The sequence below is a fragment of the Pieris napi genome, chromosome 2 (genome assembly GCF_905475465.1).
Source record: "Pieris napi chromosome 2, ilPieNapi1.2, whole genome shotgun sequence".
Taxonomy (NCBI): Eukaryota; Metazoa; Arthropoda; class Insecta; order Lepidoptera; family Pieridae; genus Pieris; species Pieris napi.
The window spans coordinates 3,890,772-3,914,166 of NC_062235.1; the positions used below are offsets into that span (position 1 = coordinate 3,890,772).

General features: G+C 38.7%; 1 protein-coding gene across 4 annotated transcripts in view; it reads right to left on the reverse strand.

The window, feature by feature from the left end:
* Nucleotides 1-1,825: 1,825 nt before the first annotated feature.
* The window catches only part of LOC125056406, a 68,277-nt gene continuing 46,707 nt past the window's right edge, over nucleotides 1,826-23,395 (reverse strand). For 2 of the 4 annotated variants that reach the window (XM_047659487.1, XM_047659468.1), the window contains 18 exons: nucleotides 22,889-23,146; nucleotides 18,445-18,721; nucleotides 18,109-18,292; nucleotides 12,213-12,515; nucleotides 11,587-12,023; nucleotides 11,317-11,511; nucleotides 10,984-11,208; nucleotides 10,553-10,882; nucleotides 9,733-10,030; nucleotides 9,075-9,231; nucleotides 8,442-8,555; nucleotides 7,903-7,978; nucleotides 7,270-7,367; nucleotides 6,283-6,475; nucleotides 5,471-5,685; nucleotides 4,314-4,457; nucleotides 3,592-3,842; nucleotides 1,826-3,478 (listed from right to left, as the gene is read on the reverse strand). In XM_047659487.1, the coding sequence (XP_047515443.1) occupies nucleotides 3,366-3,478; nucleotides 3,592-3,842; nucleotides 4,314-4,457; nucleotides 5,471-5,685; nucleotides 6,283-6,475; nucleotides 7,270-7,367; nucleotides 7,903-7,978; nucleotides 8,442-8,555; nucleotides 9,075-9,231; nucleotides 9,733-10,030; nucleotides 10,553-10,882; nucleotides 10,984-11,208; nucleotides 11,317-11,511; nucleotides 11,587-12,023; nucleotides 12,213-12,515; nucleotides 18,109-18,292; nucleotides 18,445-18,721; nucleotides 22,889-23,146 (3,868 nt within the window). In that variant the 3' untranslated portion in view covers nucleotides 1,826-3,365. The remainder of the gene's footprint in view (nucleotides 3,479-3,591; nucleotides 3,843-4,313; nucleotides 4,458-5,470; nucleotides 5,686-6,282; nucleotides 6,476-7,269; nucleotides 7,368-7,902; nucleotides 7,979-8,441; nucleotides 8,556-9,074; nucleotides 9,232-9,732; nucleotides 10,031-10,552; nucleotides 10,883-10,983; nucleotides 11,209-11,316; nucleotides 11,512-11,586; nucleotides 12,024-12,212; nucleotides 12,516-18,108; nucleotides 18,293-18,444; nucleotides 18,722-22,888; nucleotides 23,147-23,395) is intronic. The other 2 variants (XM_047659478.1, XM_047659497.1) reach the window with 2 other exon arrangements.

Sequence of the window (23,395 nt, forward strand, 5' to 3'; positions counted from 1 at the left end):
ACAAGAAAAATGGAATTTACATAAAGTTATCCTTTTTTTCAAGAGGCTGAAATGTTTTTAAGGCTGTTTCAGAGCACGTGTAGTCAAATGAAATAGGTACCCTTTTGATGAAGGAACTTAGAGATAACTTTCTGGGTTTTAGACAATGATACGCGAAACAGAGGGATCAGAACCTTGTAGAATTGTTTTATTGTTTCGTTAAGGATAGAACGCCAACTACTGAGTACCTACCACGTCGTTCACGATAATTCGCAGGGAATATGTATTACATATATAAGCGGACCAAAAAGCGACCAGTTAATTCAGTTTTGAGTGCGATTCCGAGTGAAAAACAGCGATGAGTTAAGTGCAAATATTGTGACAAGTGATTGTGTATTTGTTAGTGTATTTAAAAAATATTATTGTAATGTGAAATTATAAATTTTCAAATAAACTCTTATTAAATTAAAAAGATTTACGGCGTTTTCTATCCGATTCCCAGCTCGTAACAATATGTAAGAGTTCGCCCACGTAAATATATATTACAATTAACAAAACCTTATATTAATTTTACATGAATAATTTTGATAATGTAGAATTAAAACAGCTGTATAATTAATATACTAGCGTTCAGTCCCGGCTTCGCACGACTGGACATTTATTTTCTCAAATATGTAATAATGAGACACATGCTATCACGGACATTTTTGTAGATATTTATTTCATCTATAAACCTGTGAGCCGCTGTACCTAACATCACTTTGCTCTATTGTCCATACATACTTGTTTCCACAGCGTATATAGGGATTGCGTAGCGCAATATAGGGCTTTTATTGGTATTTTTTCTTTTATGAAAATATTCAACAGCCAATGTTCATGAGATATAAGTTTCTAATCACGGAAGTATTTTTCAAATCGATTTAGTAGTTTTGCCTATTGTCGTACAAACAAATCAACCATTAAATCTTTTTTCTTTATAATATTTATGTGTATAAAAATAATATTGTTACTTGTAAAACATACATAATATTACATAATAAATAATTTACACACCTGCCGATTCTGTTTGTTCTACGAATAAATGTAAACCCAACAAGGCTTTTCATAAAAATACTGACCCAATTTTGTTGTAGGCTAACCACGTTGGCCACGTTTTTCTACGATCCCTTTACACATTACTTTTTGTGTTAAGTAAAGAATAAATTTTCCTTTAAATTTAAATTTTCTCTTCATACCTAACTTATTATAATAAAAATAATAATTAAAAATTTATAAATAGAAAATTAATATATTTAAAAAGTTTGGTCCCTGTGGCAGTGTACCTTTAATGCTAGCATCATTTCCTGGCTGTATTGCGATACTTATTCGTAGAGCGAGGAAAGCAGCACTTATTATATTATGCAACATAACTGTTTTTTTTTTTATTTGATTGGCACAGTTTGCAAATGAATAATTGCAACCCTTTCTACTAAAAAGTGGGACTAAAAATCTTCCCTCCCTCTAACCGGAAGTTCCCTAGTCCCTCCCTATAACCGGAAGTTAGCCGTCAGTCTCTAGAAGCGTGTCTTGTCCTGTACCAGATGCAGCAAGTCTTCCGCAGTCGCAATACCCGTCCACACTCCATAGCATTGTCAAGCCATGATTTTTTTATCTACTAATACGCCGTATACCCTGGGTTTTACCCGTTACAATTGATTCAAGGAGGTAGGTGGCCCAGGTACGGAACATTCCGTTGTTTAAAGTTCTTCGGAAAAAGATTACCTATACTTATTAGGCATATGGTCGTCTAAAGAATGTTTTGCGCCTCTACAAATACAAAGGGCCCGAGTCTAAATAAAACACATAATACCTGAATGTTATTTATTGTTTTGTCCTTTTATGTAGTTTCCATAGATGGGACATACATGGATTCTTTTCCTTCGTCTACTTACATTACAAGTTTATAAGAAATCACAATGTTTAGCCGCGACCCGCTCCCCGCGCACCTCGCAGCAGATCAGTCGAGTTATAATTTAAATACGCAATGCGATTTAGGAAATTAAACAATATGTAACAAAAAATATTTAATGGCAGTGATGTGTTGTTGCATGTTATAAATAACAAGAGTCAGTGAAATAATATGAGGGTAGGCACAATTTACGACATCGCGTGTCGCGGGGACGGACGCACACACACACGCGCTCGCACGCACACTCGCACACCGACGGCCTCGGCCAACCTAACTACAACTGAAAAAATCTCTATCGTACTTATATCTAACCTGTATAATTACAAATGCACAGTATGTTTACATAATAACCATACACTTTTACAATATGTATATAATTTACTCGATATTCGTTAACCGTTATATACCACAATATACACTATATACGAGTGAGGCTCGCGCCGCGGCGTCTTTAATACAAAAAAATGCGCTATTTACAGGTAACGAGAAATAAAAAGCTACGCGTTTACTAAGATAGAGCCGCGGCGCACGCGCAGCCGGCGACGGAGGCCGAGAGGAATCTGCCGACGTCACACTACTCGGCCTACTATTATGGACGACAGTTGCGAATGTGCTCGGGATGGAAGACATGTTTCCAACGGTTGCCGCTGCCTAGAGCGAGACTACGCGCCGACTGCGGCCGTATAACATACCAATATACAATCTATCAATATACAGCTTAGCGGTGAATACGTGAAAAATAAAATATAAATTCCTATCACAATGCTCATAAGCGCATTCGCGTTGCATTTTATCACTAAGCGCAGATTCCTCGTGATCGCTCGCTTTCGTTACTCGTTATGTTCTAAAGTCTTGAGTAGGAAAGCGGCCCAGAAGTGTCCCACTCGTCTCGCCCTATCCCCCCAAGCGCTACTCTACGGAACATTATATCACTTCACCTATAGTCTTATAGTAGAAATTCGTTGAGATACATAATCATAAACCGATTGCAATAGATTTCTTGCACGCTTCGCTCGTCCACGCCTCATTAATAAATATCGCCTTCAAATGGGCCACAGGCTACATATTTACAGTCGGGTCGATATACTTAACGAAATATAAAATAACAAAGAGCTTACGAAGTAATTAAATTTAATAATTTACAAATTGTCTCTATCACGGTACGTCGGGGCCGCTCCCGTGCAAGAAACCTACTCGGGCGCCCTCAGTCGCTGGAGAAACGGATCACGCTCGCGCGAGCGACGCCCGTCTCTTTGACTGAATCGCTGCTCTCTCCTTTGCCCCCACGAGTCGCGAGGGCCGTCTCGATTCTATTCGGGACACGTCGAAGACGCTCCTCGAAAACGGAGCGCTTCCCGTAATCAGTAAAGTAGCGGAGGGAGCTCCGCAGACGTCGCTAGGAGGCGGCGCGGGCGGCGGCGGCGGCGCGCGGCGGTCGTCAGTCCTCGTCGGAGAGGGGCTCGTACTGCGCCGACATAAGGGGCGCGGGCTCCGGAGGGGCGGGGCCCGCGGGAGGGGGCGCACTCGACACCACGCCTGGACCCCCGCTCGCTGCAGAGGAATGAGATACATTAGGGGCGGGCGAATGTAATTTATTCATAGAAACTAAATCTTAGCAAATTTATAATATATGTGTACGGCAATGAAGGTTTTCATAGACTTACGGTCAGCGGGCGTGGCGACGTTGAGCGCGGAGTAAGGGTAGGTGTAAGGCGTGTTGAAGGGTAACTTGGTTTCGGCAGTGAAGGGCAGCTTGGCCTCGGAGTCGTTTCTCATGACGTCCACGATACGCGCCGTCACATAGTCATACGCCGTTAAAACGCCGCAACGCACGCCGCTTACCCCGCTCACCCCACTCACGCCACTCACTCCGCTCACGCTGCTCGCGCTACTCGTGTAACGGTTATCACTGCGGCTGAACAAAAATTCATATTAATAACAACTATTTTATTTATTTAAACGTTATTACATTCTTCGGACAACCCTAGTAAGAAAAAACTAAAAAAAAATTATTAAGGTTTACTTTAATACTTTTATTTTTTAGTTTAGTTACTTGCAAGGATAACCAAAACAACAAAATAAAATTACAAGTAACACTGAAAAATTATCCATAAAAACTAAAAGCTAAACTAACGGTTTTTGAATTACAAATGCAATACAAAAGCATAAGAAAATACATGAATTGCATAAAAAAGAGATAGAGAGTCTTTTAAAAGAGAATCGTCAGACAGTCGACAGACAACCTGACCAAAGTGGTTGCTAATAAATTATTATTTTTGCTATGTAAATTAGATTTAAGATGTTAAATAAGAATAGCAAATAAGTTTGAAGTTCAGTGAATAAAGGGCTTTTATTATTATTATATATCAACGTATTCTGAAGTTACCTGGTGGGTTGATTATCCGTCGGTGACACGGGTTCGAAGTAAGAATGTCCACTGGTGGCCGGACCTGCTCCGCTCCCGCTTCCGCTCGAAACGCTCGCTCCACCGCCGCCCTGATAGGGTTCCACGTTGGAAACTAACCTGTTGCTAAACAAATATATATTTCTTAGTTACAAAAATATAAGTAAAACTATAGGTATAATACCTATATATAATATACATATATTATGTAATCCATCTTTGGAAATACATTTATTGTTATATATAATTTAAGTTAGCTATAGGAGTACGAAATAATTAAATAAACAAATGATTAATACATTAACACTATTGAAATTTAAATCGTATCTAATATCCCAAATATTGAATTGATTTGTGGTTATTTGGAAACAATTACAGTGGTTTTTAACAATTTTTTAGTGTTCTTCTTCGTTTTTAATAATTTCTTAAATTTGGAGATTAGCTTGGTGCCGGGGTGGGAGAAAAGATTCAATGTTGCTTATTAAGCGCAAGCTGCTTTTTTAACAAGGCGTTAATAAAAAAGATTGGAGTATGCCAAAGGGCTATGGAGCGCTCCATTCTTCAATTGAAGCTTAAAGACAATAAAAAACAAGGTCATACGAAGTCGTACAAAAATAAAAGATGTTGTAACCTATACAAAAAGGCTAAAATGGAAATGGGCCGGTCACATTGGCCGCATTTGTGATGGCAGATGGGTCAAAAAGACCCTTACTTGGAAGGGCCCAGTGGGAAGAAGAAAGAGAGGATGCCCACCGAAAACTTGTGAAGATGATATAAAAGGGATAGCGGGAAAAAACTGGAAAACTGTCGCATCAGATAGGGATAAGTGGAAGAATCTGGAGGAGGCCTTCACTCCATCGGAGGTCGAGTACAAGTGTAAAACTTAAAAGACATGGACTTACTGTAGTTATAGTGTACTCGAATAAATGCTATTTTTATTTTATAAGCGCAAGCTGCATCAGCCTGTAATTGGGTCTGGCTATATTATATTTATATATTTTAGAAAATATAGCTAGCTCCTCCCCCCTTTTAAGTAATACATGAACGGCCCTTTAGGAGTATTTTGGTGTTTTCTGTACTTTAAGTTTACATATATATTAAGTATTTTTAAATAATGGCTACAATATATAGAAACTCACTTATGATGCATCAGGGTGGTGGGGTTTGGACTGCTGAAGTCGCGGACAATTATATTAGAGGCCAGATCTCCCAGTTTAATGCTCGTAGTATGGGCAGCGCTGACTGGCGGTTCATCGCGCCGTTCGGGGCCCCGCTCTTGACCCACGACAACCCGCTCCCCGGGGCCAGGGACACGTTCTCCCTGAGGTCCAGAATCATTTTCACGAATTAAAGTCTGGAACCAACGACAATAAGGTATGAGACATTGTTAGGCGTCAGTATGGTTTATGTTTAACTTCGATTTTCATAAATATTTGAAAATAGTCGAGTTCAACATATGTCTGATGTATGTATGTTATATATTTATTCAAAAAAAGTTACACTTTAATTTATACTATGCCCCGCAAAACTGCTTACGCAGTTTGACTGCAGGTAAATCGCTTTATATAAACATAGCTTATAATTTGACGGCTCATTGGTCTAGTGGTTAGTACCCCTGACTGCGAATCCATGGGTCCCGGGTTCGATCCCCGGCTGAGACGAACATCGATGTGATGAGCATTTGGTGTTGTGCTTAGGTCTTGGGTGTTTTTAAATATGTATTTATGTCCATCTATCTATAATATGTATGTATATTTTGCCTAGTACCCATAACACAAGCTTCACCAGCTTAGCATAGGAATTGGTGTGTTTTGTCTTTAAAAAAATATATTAAATAAGGTTATATTAATACAATTAATTTACATAAATGTACTACAACGTATTTAACAAGTGTTTTTTAATTCACTTTTGAATTTAGCTCATTTAGAATCATTAGCAGGTTGTAACTCACCGGGAACCTCTGATCCGTAGTCTGGCTAATCTGATGGGTGATGATGGCGTTGATGAGAGAAGCCGCTGTCAGGGTGCCGTCCGTGCCTCGCGCTCTGTCCCCCGCGGCCTGGGCCCCCGGGGCAGGGGCTGGGAGCGCCGGGGGCCCGCTCGAACTGCTCACCGTGGACGGGCAACTCACTGCAGGACCGCGGCTGGAACCACGAAACGAAACGTAACCTAACAATTTAGGACGTATTTACTGCCTAATTGGTTGCATGTCTGCAGATGACAAGGTCTCAGGTTCGATTTCTCGATGGTGCCGAAAAAACTAATTTTGTATTGTTGTTGCGGAAAAAAATCCTATCTACTCACCGGTCACTCAAAGATTTATTACCTTGTTTAAATATAAGGCAATTTAGATTTTTTTTAAATTCACAACATAGTCCGATATGTTATTTTAATATCAAAGGATATTGCGGTCGTATCGGACATTTGTTCCTACATAGTATGAGCATGAGAGTTATGAAACTATATGGACAACTATGTAACTAACGTACATGGTGAGTCTCAATATAAGCCACCGTGGCCTTTGGAGAACATCATTGCTGAAGTCAAAGTCAAAATCATTTATTCATATAGGTAAACAAGTACACTTATGAATCGTCAAAAAGAAGTTATATTAATTGTAAATTTACATTTACAACCAGTTCGCAAGTCAAGGGCGTAGAGCGGGCAAGAAGAACTGGCAAGAAACTTTCCGCCACTTTTTTTAATCGCCAAGTATTGTCATACAAATTGTTTGAACTGGAGCAAATCAATCCCAAGGATTAAAATCATTTAAATTTTCGTCAAATTTACAAAAAGCTTTATTGATTAATTTACGTTTAACGAGGGCTTTGAATTTATTTAGCGATAATTCTCTAATTTCGCTTGGGAGTTTGTTGTAAAAACGAATACAATTTCCATATAAGGAGTGGTTTATCTACTAAATAAATATGTCACTCACGCATCCTTCCTTTCGAGTGCGTGCGGTCGCGGTTTTCCAGCGATACTGTAGGCTGCGTTGTTGTTGAACCGCTTGTCTTCCTGGCTCGATACAACCTGCTGATAAAAGGGCGTCTTTAGGTATGTTACATCGACATAGGCAAGCAAAGAAACTCATACATATAACCCTATATATATATATATATATATATATAATATAATGATTAGTGGCGCTACCACTTTTTTAGGTCTGGGCTCCAGATTTCTCTATCTGTTTCATGATCATTTGTAAATCTAATAAGCATTAGGTAGGTGATCAGCCTCCAGTGCCTGACACACGCCGTCGACTTTTTGGGTCAAAAGCAAGCCGGTTTCCTCACGATGTTTTCCTTCACCGTACGAGCTAGTGTTAAATGCGCACATAGATAGATAGAACCTATGACCTCAGAGATGAGTGGCACGCTGAAACCACTAGGCCAACAATGCTCTGCTTTGATGGTTTATAGTTTTAAATAACTTGTTTCAACTTTGAATACGAATGCATAACCTGATCCGAATTCATAATTCCATTGTTTTTAAATGTATATAAAAAGTTAATAGATAATAATAATTGAGATAAGACTTTAAAAAGGAGGTAAAAAAGGTCCACAATTACCTGGTGATGATGCTCGTGTAGATGGCGATCGTCGACAACGTAGCGTCTCCCGCCTAATGACACCAGCCGTTCACGACTAACACGGGAACAAACATATATTTAAAGTGGCTATTGTAACACATTCAGCAGTAAAACCATCAGAAATTAATATCTTCTCATAATTAAAACTGTACGAGCCATGGCTATACATTTTGCTCACTAATGCTTTTCCTAAATCGTCGCAGTTACGCCCGGAGAGTATAGCAAGACGTAGACTATTGCATTGCATTCATTCGTTACATAGCAATTGACATTTCATTATTTCGCTCATATTCTATTGTTGTACGCGAGTGGTTAATATAGAGTAAAACAAAAATCCTCTATTATTTAAAGTATATTGACCCAGGAACCGTACAAAAACATTTAAGTAATATATATTACACTTATTAAAAAATTTCAAAAATTTTAATAAATTAAAATTTCTGCTGTTTTATGAAAATGCTTCAAAATTTAATTTTCTAAAATTTAAAACAATTATCATCAAAATAATAAAACCCTACCTGTCTCTGGCAGGTGGGGCGCGGTCGTACGGCCTGCGCTCGTCGTAGCCCGTCGCGGGGCCCCCAGGGGCTCCACTTGCGTACTTTCCACTCAACGGAAACTCTCTACTGCTTCTGTAAAATTTATTTATTAATTTTTTATTATTATTTATTTACACTTCGTTACCTTATACAAAAACATACAAGTAAAAAAGCAGGTTACATAAGTGATTAGGCAACGAACGGCCTTATCGCTAACAAGCGATTTCTTCCAGGCCTTCCAAGGTAAAGTATAAGACGTGCATAGATAATTAACAAAAAAAAACTCAAAATAACATGTAACTACCTATTACTAAAATAAAATAAAATCTAAAGAAAAAATAAAAATAATAATATGTGTAAACAAAAATGTAAAAGCTAATCCAAAGGTTAATTGGGTCACAATTAATATAATATATAAGTAGTAACTAATTACGAGACAGAAGAAAAATGATCAAAAAGAATTAATAAAAAGTAAAATTTATTGTTATTAACCTGTTGTTAAACCTAAGTAAGGTTAAGAATATTGTAAATAGTCTATATTTGTGTGTTGGAAAGTAAATCGATTATATTTACAAATAAGACTTTTATCGAGTGGGTGATAAAGTAAGCTACCTGATATCATGATGTGAGTGCTGCTGATGTTGTTGATGCTGCTGGTGTTGGGGATGGTGATGGTGGTGGCTGTCGGGATCAGGCTCTCGTGTCCGAGGCACAGGCAGAGCCGCTGCTGCCGATGCCGCATTTACCAGCGATGTGAATGCCTCATGACCTGAATAAACCAATGACATACGTTCACAAAATATGTCTAAAAACTGTAATACAAGTAAGAAAGTCTAAGAACATTTTAACGGTAAATGAACAATAAAAAAAAAGATTTATAAATACACTAGCTGACCCGGCAAACGTCGTTTTGCCATGTATATTTTTCTAGGAAACATTTTTTTACTTTAATAAAAATAGGGGTTGATCGTAGAGGGGTGAAAATTTAGGGTTGTATGTATTTTTTAATGGCACATAAAACTTAAAATTTCGTCCAAAAAATATAAATAAAATGTTAGTGGTGGACAACCCTTATCGGTATGAAAACTTAGGCTTAGGGGTATGAAAAATAGATAGTAGCCGATTCTCAGACCTACTGAATATGCATATAAAATTGGATAAAAATCGGTCAAGTCGTTTCGGAGGAGTATGGTAACTAACATTGTGACACGAGAATTTTATATATAATAATATAAGATATATAAGATAAAAATTACTACAGTACACTGACCGGGTGGCGGTACGGGATGCGAGTAGGTGTGCGAATGCCTCTGGATCACGGACACCGTGTCGCGATCCCGTCTGATCTGGTGTATCTGGTGCTGCTGCATCGGCTGGTGCTGGTGCTGTTGATGTTGCTGATGTTGCTGATGTTGCTGCTGGGCCGGCTGAGGCTGTTGGTGCTGCTGCTGCTGGTCACGATCTCGTCTAGCCGCTGGGTGCATTTGCTGCGAGGTGATGAAGTCCGTCAGCATTATCTGCCGTCGCTCCAGCCCATACGGTCCACGGGAGGTGGCTGCGTTAGGAGGCTGTTGGGAAAGTCATTTGTATATTAACTAATTTAAGTTATTAATATTTTACTTTATTAAAATGTATTAAGAATTATTATGAATATTATAACTATTTTTGAAGTTATACTTCTTTTGGCGCGTTAGGGAAAAATTATCAGAGTAAATTTTTACGATGCGCTCGCACACCGTCACAAAAAACCGACACCCTGAATTAGCATAGTCAACATTTTAAAATAAAAAATGTCAATTTCTGTAATTATGAAGAAATAATTCTTTTGTGATATTTAAATAAACTTTCCTAGCTTTTTTCTATTGTTGGTGTGGTTTTTTCTACAAACGTTGAATAAGGCGAAAGATAAAAAATTTAAAAAGATTTTTATCTTGTTACGCCAAAGAAGTATAACTTCTAACGCGTGTTCATACGTTTTTTCTGTTTTTGTAATGTTCCTCTGTATATGTTATGCAAACAGAGGAACATGTGTGTGTTTTCTAGTATAGTAATTTTTTTCTGAATGTATGTGTGTTAATAAATAAATATACCGTTGTAAAGGACTGCGGCGACTGCGGGCGGGCGTAGTAGCCGCCTCCCGGGCTGCGACGGCGGTCAAAGTAGCGTTTGTCTGGGAGATGGTGTAGAGGGGCGAGCGGCGTGCCGGCCGTGATGGAACCCGTCTTGGGGTCGGGTGGAGTACGTTGCGCCTCGAAGCGGCTCTCCACTGGCGTGCCTAGCGTTATAGACCCCTTGGGGTTAGGAAGTTTGAGGGCGGGCCGCGGGGACGCCGCCGGCTTGGGTTTGTTCGCCGCATACTGCGTCGGCGATTGTCGCTCCGCTGCCCGGTATCCCGCCGCATACTCTGCGGTTCGGTAAGGCTGAAAGAAAGTTTGCTCATTTAGAAAGACGCAAGCAGTTATTTTTGTTGTCATAATTATAATCTTAGATCAACATTCCTCGCGTTCCAGAGTACACTCACCGAGGGCGGCGGATGTCGGTCTAGTCGCGGCCTTTTGACGGTGAGGTCTAGAAGGGAGTCCGGTTGGGAAGGAGCTGGCCTGTCCACCTGCAGCAGAACGAGGTCGGGCGCTCCTTCGGCGGGTAGCGGCGTGGCTCCCCGGGGGGACACCGCGCTAGAGTGCTGACCGCCGCTCACCACCGTCAGAGTCGCCAGCTCGTGGTTTTGTTGCGTCTGCTGCTGTTGCTGAAAAATAAAATAATTTTAAAGATATTTTTTTAACTATATAAGGTGTTTTTTAAATTATTTTTATTTTAACTTGTAGCCTTAAACGTAAATATAATATTTGTATACCTTAGGAGGGAGGGGATGTTGCGGCGGCCTGCTGTTTTTCATGAGGCTGACCTCAATCATGTTGAGCACAACATCACGTACGGTTAGTTGTGCACTAACACAAGGGCTGGAGGTAGCCACGCTGACGCCGCTAACTGCGTTGACCCCGCTTACTGCGGTCGCGATGCTCACCGCACTCACCCCGCTGGCAGCAGTCTGATTAGGAAACGCTAAATTAGTATCGAGTTTAGTATTTTCTTGGGATATAGGTATGCATGATGTGGGGCGGACCTTAGCGCTGGGCGCGTCGTTCTCTTCGTCGGCCGTCTCGGTGGCGGAGGAGTCATACTCGTCTCGTTTGGGGCGTCGCGGGGCGGCGGCGTCGGTCCGCGGACCGGGCAACGGCGGAGGCCGAGGGGACCCCGCACTGGCCGTGTCTGTGTCCCCCGAGCTGCCGCTATCGTCAGAGCCGCTTCGCGCTCGAGGTGAACCGGCGTCGAGTCGTAGACGGCGGCGGTAGGTGAAGTAGAAGGCCTTGAGGCTAGCGGCGCTGCGACCGCTCGCGGCCGCCATCCGGTCCCAGGCCGTGCCGCAGTCGCGCAGCAAGGCCCGAAACCGAGACGCCTCTTCTTCGGACGGTTCACCAGAGGTAACTCCCGCCGCCTCTAGCCGCCGCGTTATTCGCTTGAAGCACGTTAGGCAGCATTTGCTTAGTGTACTTGGGATTTCTGGAAACAATAAGTTTTGTCATTAGATTTATTTGTAAAAACTAGTTACAGTTAGGTAAACGCGCGGTTGATCCCCAAAAATCGATCGACTAAGTAAAAGCATTATCATTATCTGATTATGGCTTAATTATGTATGTTATTTCAGAATTCCGAAAAAAATAGTCCAGTAGCAAGTGACGGTGTACTTACTGAACTCATCCATAATAGGTTTCTTGTCGTTCAGCGGCAGATCGTGCCACGCTGGCGGTAGATGTCGTAAGCGCTGGGCGCGTGGTCCAGCGCAGGAACGCACCGGACAGCGGGAGCGACTCGCTCGCAAAACACGACAATGGCAGGCCTCACAAACCCGATGGCCCGTTGTACCCGCCTCGAATCCATATTGCGCAGCATTGCTCGCCGGTACTGATCGCGTACCACTGCCCGTCGAACACACGGCGCACGGCCCTGCATTTCCCGCCGTCCCAACAGGACTGCTGGTTCGTTCTGTTACTGCTGTAACAATAATAATTATTGATTTAATTTTTGCTATTTTATTTTAAACATACCTGAACCTGCTTTAAATATATATGTTTTTAAGAATTTAAAGGGATAATTAATTAAAAGATGTGATAGATGCTATCAAAACACTACCAATCCCAGTACATTTTCAGTAATAGCGCAACGGAGCGCATCAGACAGACAGGCGTGTATTATTAACGTCCCCGGCAGGCCCGCTGTTTCACTTAGTTAAGCCGACTGAGCCACTGTTCATTATTTTATCATACTAATTCGCTTGAAACTACGATTTCCTTGTTTCACCTGGACTTTTGTGGTCCATGAGAATAATACAGATTTTGAAATAACACTTCAAACGTAGTAACTACGATTGTCCACATGAGTTCTACGTACTTTTCATGCCCTTTTGGAGGTTAATACGTTTACATTTTATTTATGTATAGCGAGGAAATCTTTATCCGAATATCTACTATCTTTTATACCTTCAGTTAAATGATGAATAGTGCAACCGTTTCGAGCCAATTAACTGCAACTCAGAACAGCGGATGTAGCAGTTTTAATAGTTAAACTGTTCTGTTGGTTTTACCGATGTACTTCGTATATACAGTATCAAATACCTTTAATGTACAATACAATAAATATAATTATATACTAAACAGTATTCTATAATATTATTTTATAACAGTTTAAGGGTTAGGTTTTTATTATTAATACTTTGTACGAGCCAAAGCTGTACAGTGTACAGGGTGAGAGCTGTTAGTTCTCATCCTCTCATATATTCAGTTACCAGTGTAGTTTGCTAATACACCACATATACTATACAGATACTCCTAGCACTTATTATTACATATATTTAAATACACATTAATTAGTACACTGGCTGGCAAGCTGTACATAATCTGTATTTCATTAACAGTATTTTTAATTCTTAAAGATTAAACATATTTTTCTTCAGAACACTGTTATATATTATGCTTAGTTTGGACTTATTTTAAACGGTGTTTATTCAGCGAGGAGCGATTCGCAAGTCGATCCAGTACTATCTCGGTGTGTTTAGTTAATTAGCTGCGGAAAACGCTCCGCAAACACGTTCCGTTTATCTTGAACGTTCTCAACAGTTCCCCCTCTTCTCCTACATTTAGCACTCGAGTCTTGTGTTAACATTTTCACGTTGAAATTACAAAGCTACATGAAGAATATTGGGAGTTGTTAACGACAAATCGATACTAATATTATCAAAGCGCTTATCTCAGGCTAATACTGGGTCGATCGAAAAAAATATTTTTCTATAAGAGTACATTTATTTATAATAGCCAGATAAACGTCGGTGTAGACACGGACATCTAGTCAAGTACAGAAAACAAGTACCTTAATCCTTATCTTGGTATGCTAATTGTGTGGACACGTTAGCCCAGTCTCACCTTCCTCTGACAAGCAAAAGCTACCGTGGCCGCAGAGCAGGCGGTAAATAATAAACGGCTCGATATAAGAGTCTTTATGCAACTTTGATTTTGTTCCCTTTGGAGAAAAGACGCCGTGGAGTTCAAGCGCACGGGCGCTAATTAACGATTTAAGTTGGCGCCTGGTAGATAGTACCGGTCACCCCAGAGCTGGTGCTTTCCACGCTCAACGAAAAAGTATCGCAATACAGCCAGGAAATACTGCCAGCATTAAAGGTACACTCCCATAGGGACCAAACTTTTTTAATTCGTTTGATTTTCCATTTATTAATTTTTCATCATTATTATTATTGCTAAGTATATATAGGTTTAGAATATTGTGAATACTTTATAAAGTTATATAATCTTAAATAAATATTACAATTAAAATTTCTTACCTTACCTTTAAGTAAAACTGGTAAATCGTTTTAAATCATTAACGAAACGTATTCAATTAAAATGTGAATTCTTTTTGCAGACTGCAAAGGCATCGAGTTTGATGACAGCAAATTTTTAATGAGCACTTTTAATAATTAATGATGAAAATCAAACATTATTAATGAATAATAAAGAGCTGCGCATCCCGGCGTAATTAATCCGGGATAATTCAATTAATCCCTCAATTACCGATGTTTGAACAAGACCTAATTGGATCCAGCTCTTTGGCCGCGCTCATTAAACTTCACATTATTCAACACTTGTTAGCGCGCTCTCCAAACTTAAACTTTATTATACAATTCAACGTAGTCCTTGTATTTAGTCAAAAGATTTGAGATTTAAAAGATCTTAATTTTTAATTAGGGTTTTCATTGACTCGAATACAGAATGTATCATTAATTCCTTTCTGTCACACAACTCGAAGATAATATTGAGGAAAGGCACATTGACAAGTAAATCGAGGGATCAAAAATTGTTCTATTTCCATGAATATCGTATTGGTATGGTGGTTTATTTGCTGGTGCTATGAAGCGTGACAATTTAACGAGCTGCCTTCAGATTCTGTTTATTCTGTATGCAAACACTAGAGACATTTCGCAGATTAAACGCACGTGTATTTCATTTGAGTATTCCAATGCTGTATTTATTCAAAGGGACAATAATGTCCCTTTGAATAAATGTGTGGTTATAATATCAATATATGATCGTCTTACAACAATGCTGCGGGGTATTGCTATGGGAATATGTACTAAACATATTGACAATAATATATTTATAGTTGCGGGGAAGCATGAGTTATAGATAGCTTTATATAAGTCTTAGGATAAGAAGATTTGAAATCGAAATCGCGCTCGTCTAAGGCAAGCGAAGAATTGACTCGAAATTTTAGACTTAGTGTTTCTTAGTAGGAATTAGGATTTACTAGCTTATTAGTGTGAGATATTTAAATTTAACTTGCGACTTTTAATATAATTATCACGTAACAATAAAACAGTGAATCAATTGAGCCGTGAGAGGTGGGTTCAAAGGGCGCTGTGACACTAAGCCTGACATGACGGCTTCACACGGAATACGTGATCACACGGCCGCCCGCTGCCGCTCATATTGTAATTGGATTGATTGTTGTGTATAAGCCGCACATACCTGATTACGCGATAATAGATACCTTGTTTTGTTAGCTTTTTGATGTGATATCCACATATTTTGTTCCAATTCACAAAGATGTAGGGAGAAATTATTAGGTTAGCGACGCGATGATGCGATGTCCGGTGTTGAAAGCAATCATCTATGTGCGTCTGCCGAAGATATCTAGCTTCGGTGAACTAAACAAATGCTTCCGCCGTTTATATGTATTTATTGTTTATGATTAATCGTCCATAATAATACGGTACATCGTGTTACAAATGCTAAGTTATAAAGGCAAAGCTTGAATGGGGTCCCAAAGGCAGCGGAGCGCCCGCGGCGAGGGACCTCTAAGTGAATTAAGTGTTTGCCGAGACTACTGTACTCCACGAATATTTCATAGCGTTCGAGATCTTTTGAAAAATTGTCAAGCTCCATGTTTTATTAATGAGTTGGAAGAACCGCAGCCATCTTAACGTTTGTGTCAATTTCAATTAAATAATGCTCTCCCGTTGTTTAACGTAACTTCATAAAGTAATACTGACACAATATTAACACTTAATATAATTACATACTTTTTAATTCGCTAAATCATCGATTTAATTATTTTACTACACAACCACAATTCTTGAACTCGTATAATACTAATAAGTAAAGTTCTTGGACTTACTTAATCTGACGTATTACAATAAATCATAAGCATAATCGCAATTTAAGCCCGCAGTCGCTGAATGTAAACACGTGCACAGTGGGTAATTAAAAGCTTAAACGCCGCGAAACCGAGGGGCAGCCCTAATTGGCGGCCGTCGCGAATAAAACCGAGGCGAGAGGAAGTCTGCGCTCAGTCCGCCGCCGCCAGCCTCCCGATGCTGTCCCTATACCGCGCGTGGCTCGGGCCCAGTCCGTGTGTGGCACGTCCCGTACCCCCGCCCGGGGCGCATCGGCCTGTCCCCAGACGGGCCAAAGCTCCTTCGCCACCAGCATCTCCGCCGCCCCCATCACCGTCATCCACCACGTCCAGCGAATTGGACGTGGAGCGTGTAGAGGCCCCAGAGCCACCTAAGCGACAAACGGCCGTGCTTGACGTGGCCTCGTGCGATGGACCCGTACGCTTCACCCGTGTGCTAAATGGGGCCTGGCGAGAAGCGAGCCCTGAACGTGAGTGGGGCCGGCCCCGGAAACAGCGTTCCGTGCTTCACTACTATCCGTGCAAGACTTGTGGCTGCAAGTTCCCTTCCTACTACTTCGTTCACAAGCACCGCAAGAGGTGTCACGCGGAGGAAGCAGACCGGGACTCGCCCGAGCCCTGCACTTCCACGGCCTGAGCGTGTGTTAACTATGTGATTAAAACTCTTCTTCGAACTGTTAGTTAAAACCGAACGATCCCGGCGTTGACATTTAGAACGCTTTCTTATAGAACTCTATATTAAAATTTAACTATGTAACTTAAGTGCTTGTCCGATCAGTGATAAAAATTCCTTCGGTTTTCATGACGTCTTTAAAGCAGTGGAGTCTTCTTGACATTAATTTTAGTTGCCCATAACTATTATGTTATATCTATAATGTTGTTATATGAGGTGAAATACTAAGAATCCAACTTTCCAAATTGGAATTAATTCATCTAATGTACATTAACTGTATTGATCTCAATATTAAAAGTTATTGAAAATAATAAAATGTTTTAATTGGCAAAATATGAAGTTATTCCTACAAAACTGTAAGTTGTTGTTTGTTTTATTAATTATATTTTCATTATTTCAATAGATGAGTGAGTGTTTCATTTACTTTCGCTCTGTTTGGAAATCTTTCAACAACATCGAATTTTTTACGTGATTTCTAAGAGATAAAATAAAGATTATTTCTATACTCAAATAAACACGCTTAGAGCAGGATTTTAGAACAACGTTTACTCAAACCTAAGAACCGGTATTACATATAAATAAAAATTATGATTGAATTTGAAAATTTGAATTTTTGTAAAGGTAAATTATAAATACTAGTGAGAACACTGAAATTACGAATTATTTTTTTACTATACTCCTAACCGAAATCATACATTACAAATCATTATTATATAAACTTATAAGTTCGTATCCTAACTATTGAAGTACAATATATTGTTTAAAAAACTAATTAACCATATTTGAAAATTGATGAAATATTATTCCATTTCTGGTAGTTATAAAATAACTGACTAAAGGTATTGGATAAATATTACAATTAACTTATGCTTTATAGGGTTTCCAACCCCGGGTTTTTGCTCACTGTAACTTTAACGCAAATAACCTCGTACACTGAACCATTCACTGAAGAGTTTAAAACCATTTCATTGATTAGACCAAAATCCAAATTAAAACGATTAACGAAACGATTATTAAAAAGATATTTTATTATTTTATTAAATGGTCACATTACGACTACGACTCAGGTGAAATAATTTTAAACGTAACATACACACATAAAATACTGTTATTTTTTCCTATTATATACTTATAACGTTGAAAATATTCATTGGGAACCTAAAAATGTTCAAAAATTGCACTCTCCCAACTGTTGAATTTTTTGAGTGTGGAGACAATACACGCCCTTACCTGGCTCGGGCGTGGGCGGTGGATGCGTCGGTGTCGCAGCGGGCTGCGGCGTGGGCGGATTTGGCTGTGACGTTGGCGGTGTTGGTTGTGGCGTTGGTGTTGCGGGCTGCGGGGTGGGCGGTTGGCTGCCACCTGCGTTTGCGCCACCAGTCATGCTTATGCTTGCCACTTGACTCGACGTGGTCTAAACACAATATAAAGAGTCCATGTTTAGTAAAATTCTATATCTAGACAAAGACATAACATTTATTACTAACAAAACACACACAAAATAACAATAATCAAAGAAATATATAAAATGTTTTTAATTGACACCATAAATGGTGTATAACTCACCGTAATAACAGAGGTGGTGTCTCCCGTTGGTAGGACGGCGTCGACGGGTGGCGGCGTGGGTTCGGGAGCCGTGGGACTGCCTGGGGGCAAGCTGATGGCGCTGACACACACCGACTCGCTTTGTCCAGCCTCGCCGTCAGCCCCCATCAGGCTCGGCGTTGTGGATGATTGCTCCAGCGAAGGCAACGGCGTCGTCATCCCGATGCTGACGGCAGGTGGTGCTGACGATGCCAGCGGAGGTGACGGTGGCAAGGGAGGCGTTCGACTAAGTTCCGACCTGAGTAGAAATAGTTCAATTGTCAGAAATTAATAAAACCTTTAAATTATTTGGCAGGTTGATACACTTTATTACGTATAACATGTTTTGAATAAAATATTTAAAAATCCATAGTAATTATTTATTCAATACATCTTTTAAAAAGTAACTATGTGTTGGATATTCAATTAGCTAGATGTCATCCGTAAAGAGAAAAAATAATATTTTAAAGCCGTAACAAAGTTAGCGGAAGGTTAATACGGTGGGGTTATAATTAAAAAGAGTAATTTAAACAATCGCAGCGCGGCCGTCGTGTTTATTGAGTGCGGTGATTGCGCGGGGAGCCGCGGGCAAAACGAGACTGCACAGAGCGAATTGAGCTAATTATGTTTACTGTGCCTGCCGCTTATCTTGTGCCTAAAATCCGATGGATTCGCACACATTAAAAAATTTCGTATATTTTACCTTTATATTGCTTAATTAAATTAATAAGAATATCTAGAGCGCTAAAGTACCTGCATAATGAGCACACCTTACACACACTCACGTAAATACCCTCATTTCACACCATCACACAGCACAGCCGTACGAATTTAATCATTTTTATTTATCTTTTCCTTTCGGAAATGTTTGACTACATATATGTTAAGTATAATTTATATTAGCTGTAAATAAATAAGACTCGAGACCGAACACCTTAACTTTAATATATTTTTCATAATTTTGAGTAAAACTATTTATTTACATTTCTCTTTATTGTGTGTATTTTAAGTATTTCATGTAAAGTTCGATAGTTTAAATTTATTCTAAAAAAAAAAGCTTTACCTAATACAGACAAAAATGAAAATGAAAACACGCATTGTTGATTGAAAAATAATGAAATTGAATTAGCAGAGAATGCGGTGTATTTGAACGCAATTAAACAGCGTCAATTAATAGAGTAGCGGCCAGTGGGTGGTAATAATCTCCGGGCGAACGCAAACTGTTCGAGTTAACTCAGTATTCAATTAATCCTAACTTACATTACTTTACTCTCATTTAATAAAATCATTTTGGCTAGGTATGACATTTTAACCGCATAATTTTGTAATTCACAAAATATTTAATGTTTTTGATTGTTTTGTTTAGTGTGTAAATATCCTAGAACCCCAATCAATACAGTATATTTTCTAAATAAAAGCCATTTTATATATTAAAATGAAAGAAAATAAAACAAACCGATATGAAATATCAATAGCGAAGCAGGATTGCAAAAAGTAAGTTTTTTTCGTTGATGCTAGCGGCCCCCTCCACCCCTATCGGCGAGCGCTTTAATTAAGGCAATTAGAAAGATGGGTTGCCGCGTGTTTGCGTAAAAATCTAAACAAACCGCGTACTACGGGCCCACTAGTGACGAGCCAACCAAGACGTGTCGATGTACGGATGAAAATATCTTTCTGTACTCACATATGATCTTCACCATATGTTATATGATAATAAATTTACAATTAATTAAATTTTGTTTATCTAAATACATACATATTTAAGTTATAGTTCGTTAAACGTTAGAAATAATCGACTATCGACAAATGCGTTTCACAACCCGTGGTCGCCCCCGCTCAGTCTCCGGGGACATTTCGACAAATAATAGCTGGAGTGATTGTCAACATACGCACGAATATCGCGCGGTTATAATACCCCACCTTCCCCTGGGACATCCGTCCCAACAATACGATCAAGAACATCATCACTTGATGATGGACTAGCAAGGAGCTACTGTAACCAAGTATAGCTATCAATATTATCGAATGGCTAAGCGCGTGGCATACGGTAGGCTTATTAGGAACTAAAGAAAAAGTCGATCACAGACGACCAAGACGATTAATGTCATAGACTTTTAATTTATTAAATCTTTCAACACAGTACAAAACATCTTTATAGACTTTATTAGTAATACATATAACTATTAGGTGTTACAATCGACCTATTAATAGTCAAAGCGATACATATTTAATTAAATAAGCGATATTAAAAACGGAATGAAACTTGCAGACGGTAAATTGAATAAGAAAAAAGGCCAGCAAAGTGGATTGGAAGAAAAATATGAATTTTAAACGATTAATGAAATGAGGGATCCTGAACTCGAAGCGAGTGGCTGCGGGCAAACACCGACCACTCGGCGTGTGTTAACATTCGCTCTTCACCTTTTATTCAAATTACATTTTCTCTTATGACGGGATTTTGGCTGATGTCAAATTTTGACGAAGATTTCGAAAATTCATTTTAAATTTTAAAATATTGAGAATATACAGAGATTAAAAAGACACAAAAAAATATATTTTAGAAATCAATAACAGAACAATGATATGTGTGTGAAAGCCTGTTTGTAAACACTGAATAGGGAATAAGCTAGACACATTTTTGTGTCACTTTACCGATTTTTTTGAGCCAACGCTTCCAAGCCAATCAATTTTTTTATTTTTTATTTACCTACTTGAATAAACATAAAGTCACTTTAAAGAGACATGTGTACTATGACACTTGTCGCACTTTGTACCTAAGACTTTAAGATTGTAAATCAATTATCATGCCTTGTTTGAATTTGTTATAGTTTTATTATTTATGTAAAGTAATTAATTCAAGTTAATTTTGTTCTTATGTATTTTATTTATTAACACTTCGTTGCATATACATTAATATACTACAATTGACATAATTAAATAAAAAGGAGAGCAACTGGCGGCCATATCGCTTACGAGCGATCTCTTCCAGGCAACCACATTTTATTATATGTAGTATTGTACTTAATGCCGACGCTTCGGTGGATGGAAATTGTGTTCCACCGTCATATTGATTGTATAATACGCCATATATATCCTGATAATAAAAATGGGAACCTTTTATATATTTTATTGCAATACTAAACATTGTACGGAAACGTAAAGCAAGGAAAGGAATTTATGGAATTCAATGAATTCGTCAATCGTACGTATTGCGGATGCAGGAGTGCAGTACAATACTCGCTGTTTGAACAACTGATTGAATTGTATGTTTATTGATGTTATTTATTTTGACCGCTTTTTGTTTGAGCTCTCCATCTCTGTAATTATTACAATCGATTCAATTAATTGTTTTAAGAGATGAGTTTTCTTACGTAGATATAGAAAAAAATATAGCAAAATGTCTGATTTATTTATTTGTAAAAGCGACTGACAAATGGTATTTGCAATGCCAAGTTCAAGAAATTCAGTTAAAATATAATGTAGAATGCGAGTTCGTAAGTATTGAAGTATATTAAAATATGAACACTTTTGTGTTTATCAAATTAGAAATAATTATCCTAAGATTTAAAAACTTTATGTTTTTGCAATGATAATATTATTAAAGGTTTGTTGAAAAATTGAATAACTTTTTTAACGTGCCGATTAACTGTATTGCTTATAAAAAATACTGTTTATATATTTTCAAAGACTTATGTCCATATTATTATTTTTATTGAGAGGGCGCTTATATACGGGTTGCAATGATAAAACCAGATTGTAAAAGGTCCCTATTCCGCAAGGATTGAAATGCAATGGTCACAAGGCGTTAGATGTCGCTTAGTGAAATAGTGGTTCAAAAATAGAAGTCAATTTAAAACGGCGCCATCTAGGGGTTACTTTCGATTATGGAAGGATAATTTATATAACGACCTCTACGGAATACATTTTGAACTACCGTGTAAAGCAAGGAAAGGTTTGAACTTTTATCGCGTATTCAAAAGTTAAAATGAAGTTAGAAGTCAAAGTTTTATTCACAATAATAATTAAAAATGGCCATATGTATGACTGAGATAAAAAGGGGGACGACTATTGTTTATTTATCTGTGCCATTCACAAGTAACAGTAAATGAAAATACATATTAAGAATGCATATCAAAAGAGACTTTACAATACGAATAAGTATGAGAATCAGTGATGAGAATTACACACTTAACCACTAGTAATCTATGATTATATATCTTATTATATGATTATTTTCGACTTTCCAGTACTTTACACCACATAATGGTAACTTTTAGGTATAAAGAGTCACTAGGTGGTCACGAAACGTTTTACTATACTTAGGTACAGTACTGTACTTGGGTACAGAAAAACGTTACGGCGCGTTACATGGGGGGGGGTTGACCGAAAGATAAAATGTCTAGAATAATAATTAATTCTGCTGTACCTGGAGGGATGCGCAGAGGGAGGTGCTTGGGGAGGCATAGGGATGCCATTGATATCGGCCACAACTGCTTCTTCCAGACTGGTGGTGTCCTTATCCGCTACCCTAGTCCCCTGCGATCGTTGAAGACGCGTCGTAACCCCACTGGAAGCATGGATCAGTTCTGGCTCAGGTGGTGGTCGAGGCCTCGCGTGTCTTCTTGGACGTGGCTTACGGAGTAACTGCTTGTAATTCTCTGCCTTCTTGGATAGGTAGTAGAATCTGTCAAACACATTGTTAAATATTGTATGAGTATTTGTTATACGGGTTTTTTAAAACAACACTTTAAAAACTGTAGAGTTGCTCCAGCTTATCTCTTAAACAAATAGTTAAATAAAATAATGAAATGTACAACAAGTTGTAATAAAACAAAATAATAAGTGTGAATCAGGAGATCTAATAATTAAGTTATTATTTGAATCCTTAAACTTTGACATTATATCATACTATTATATATTTTCTACACATATT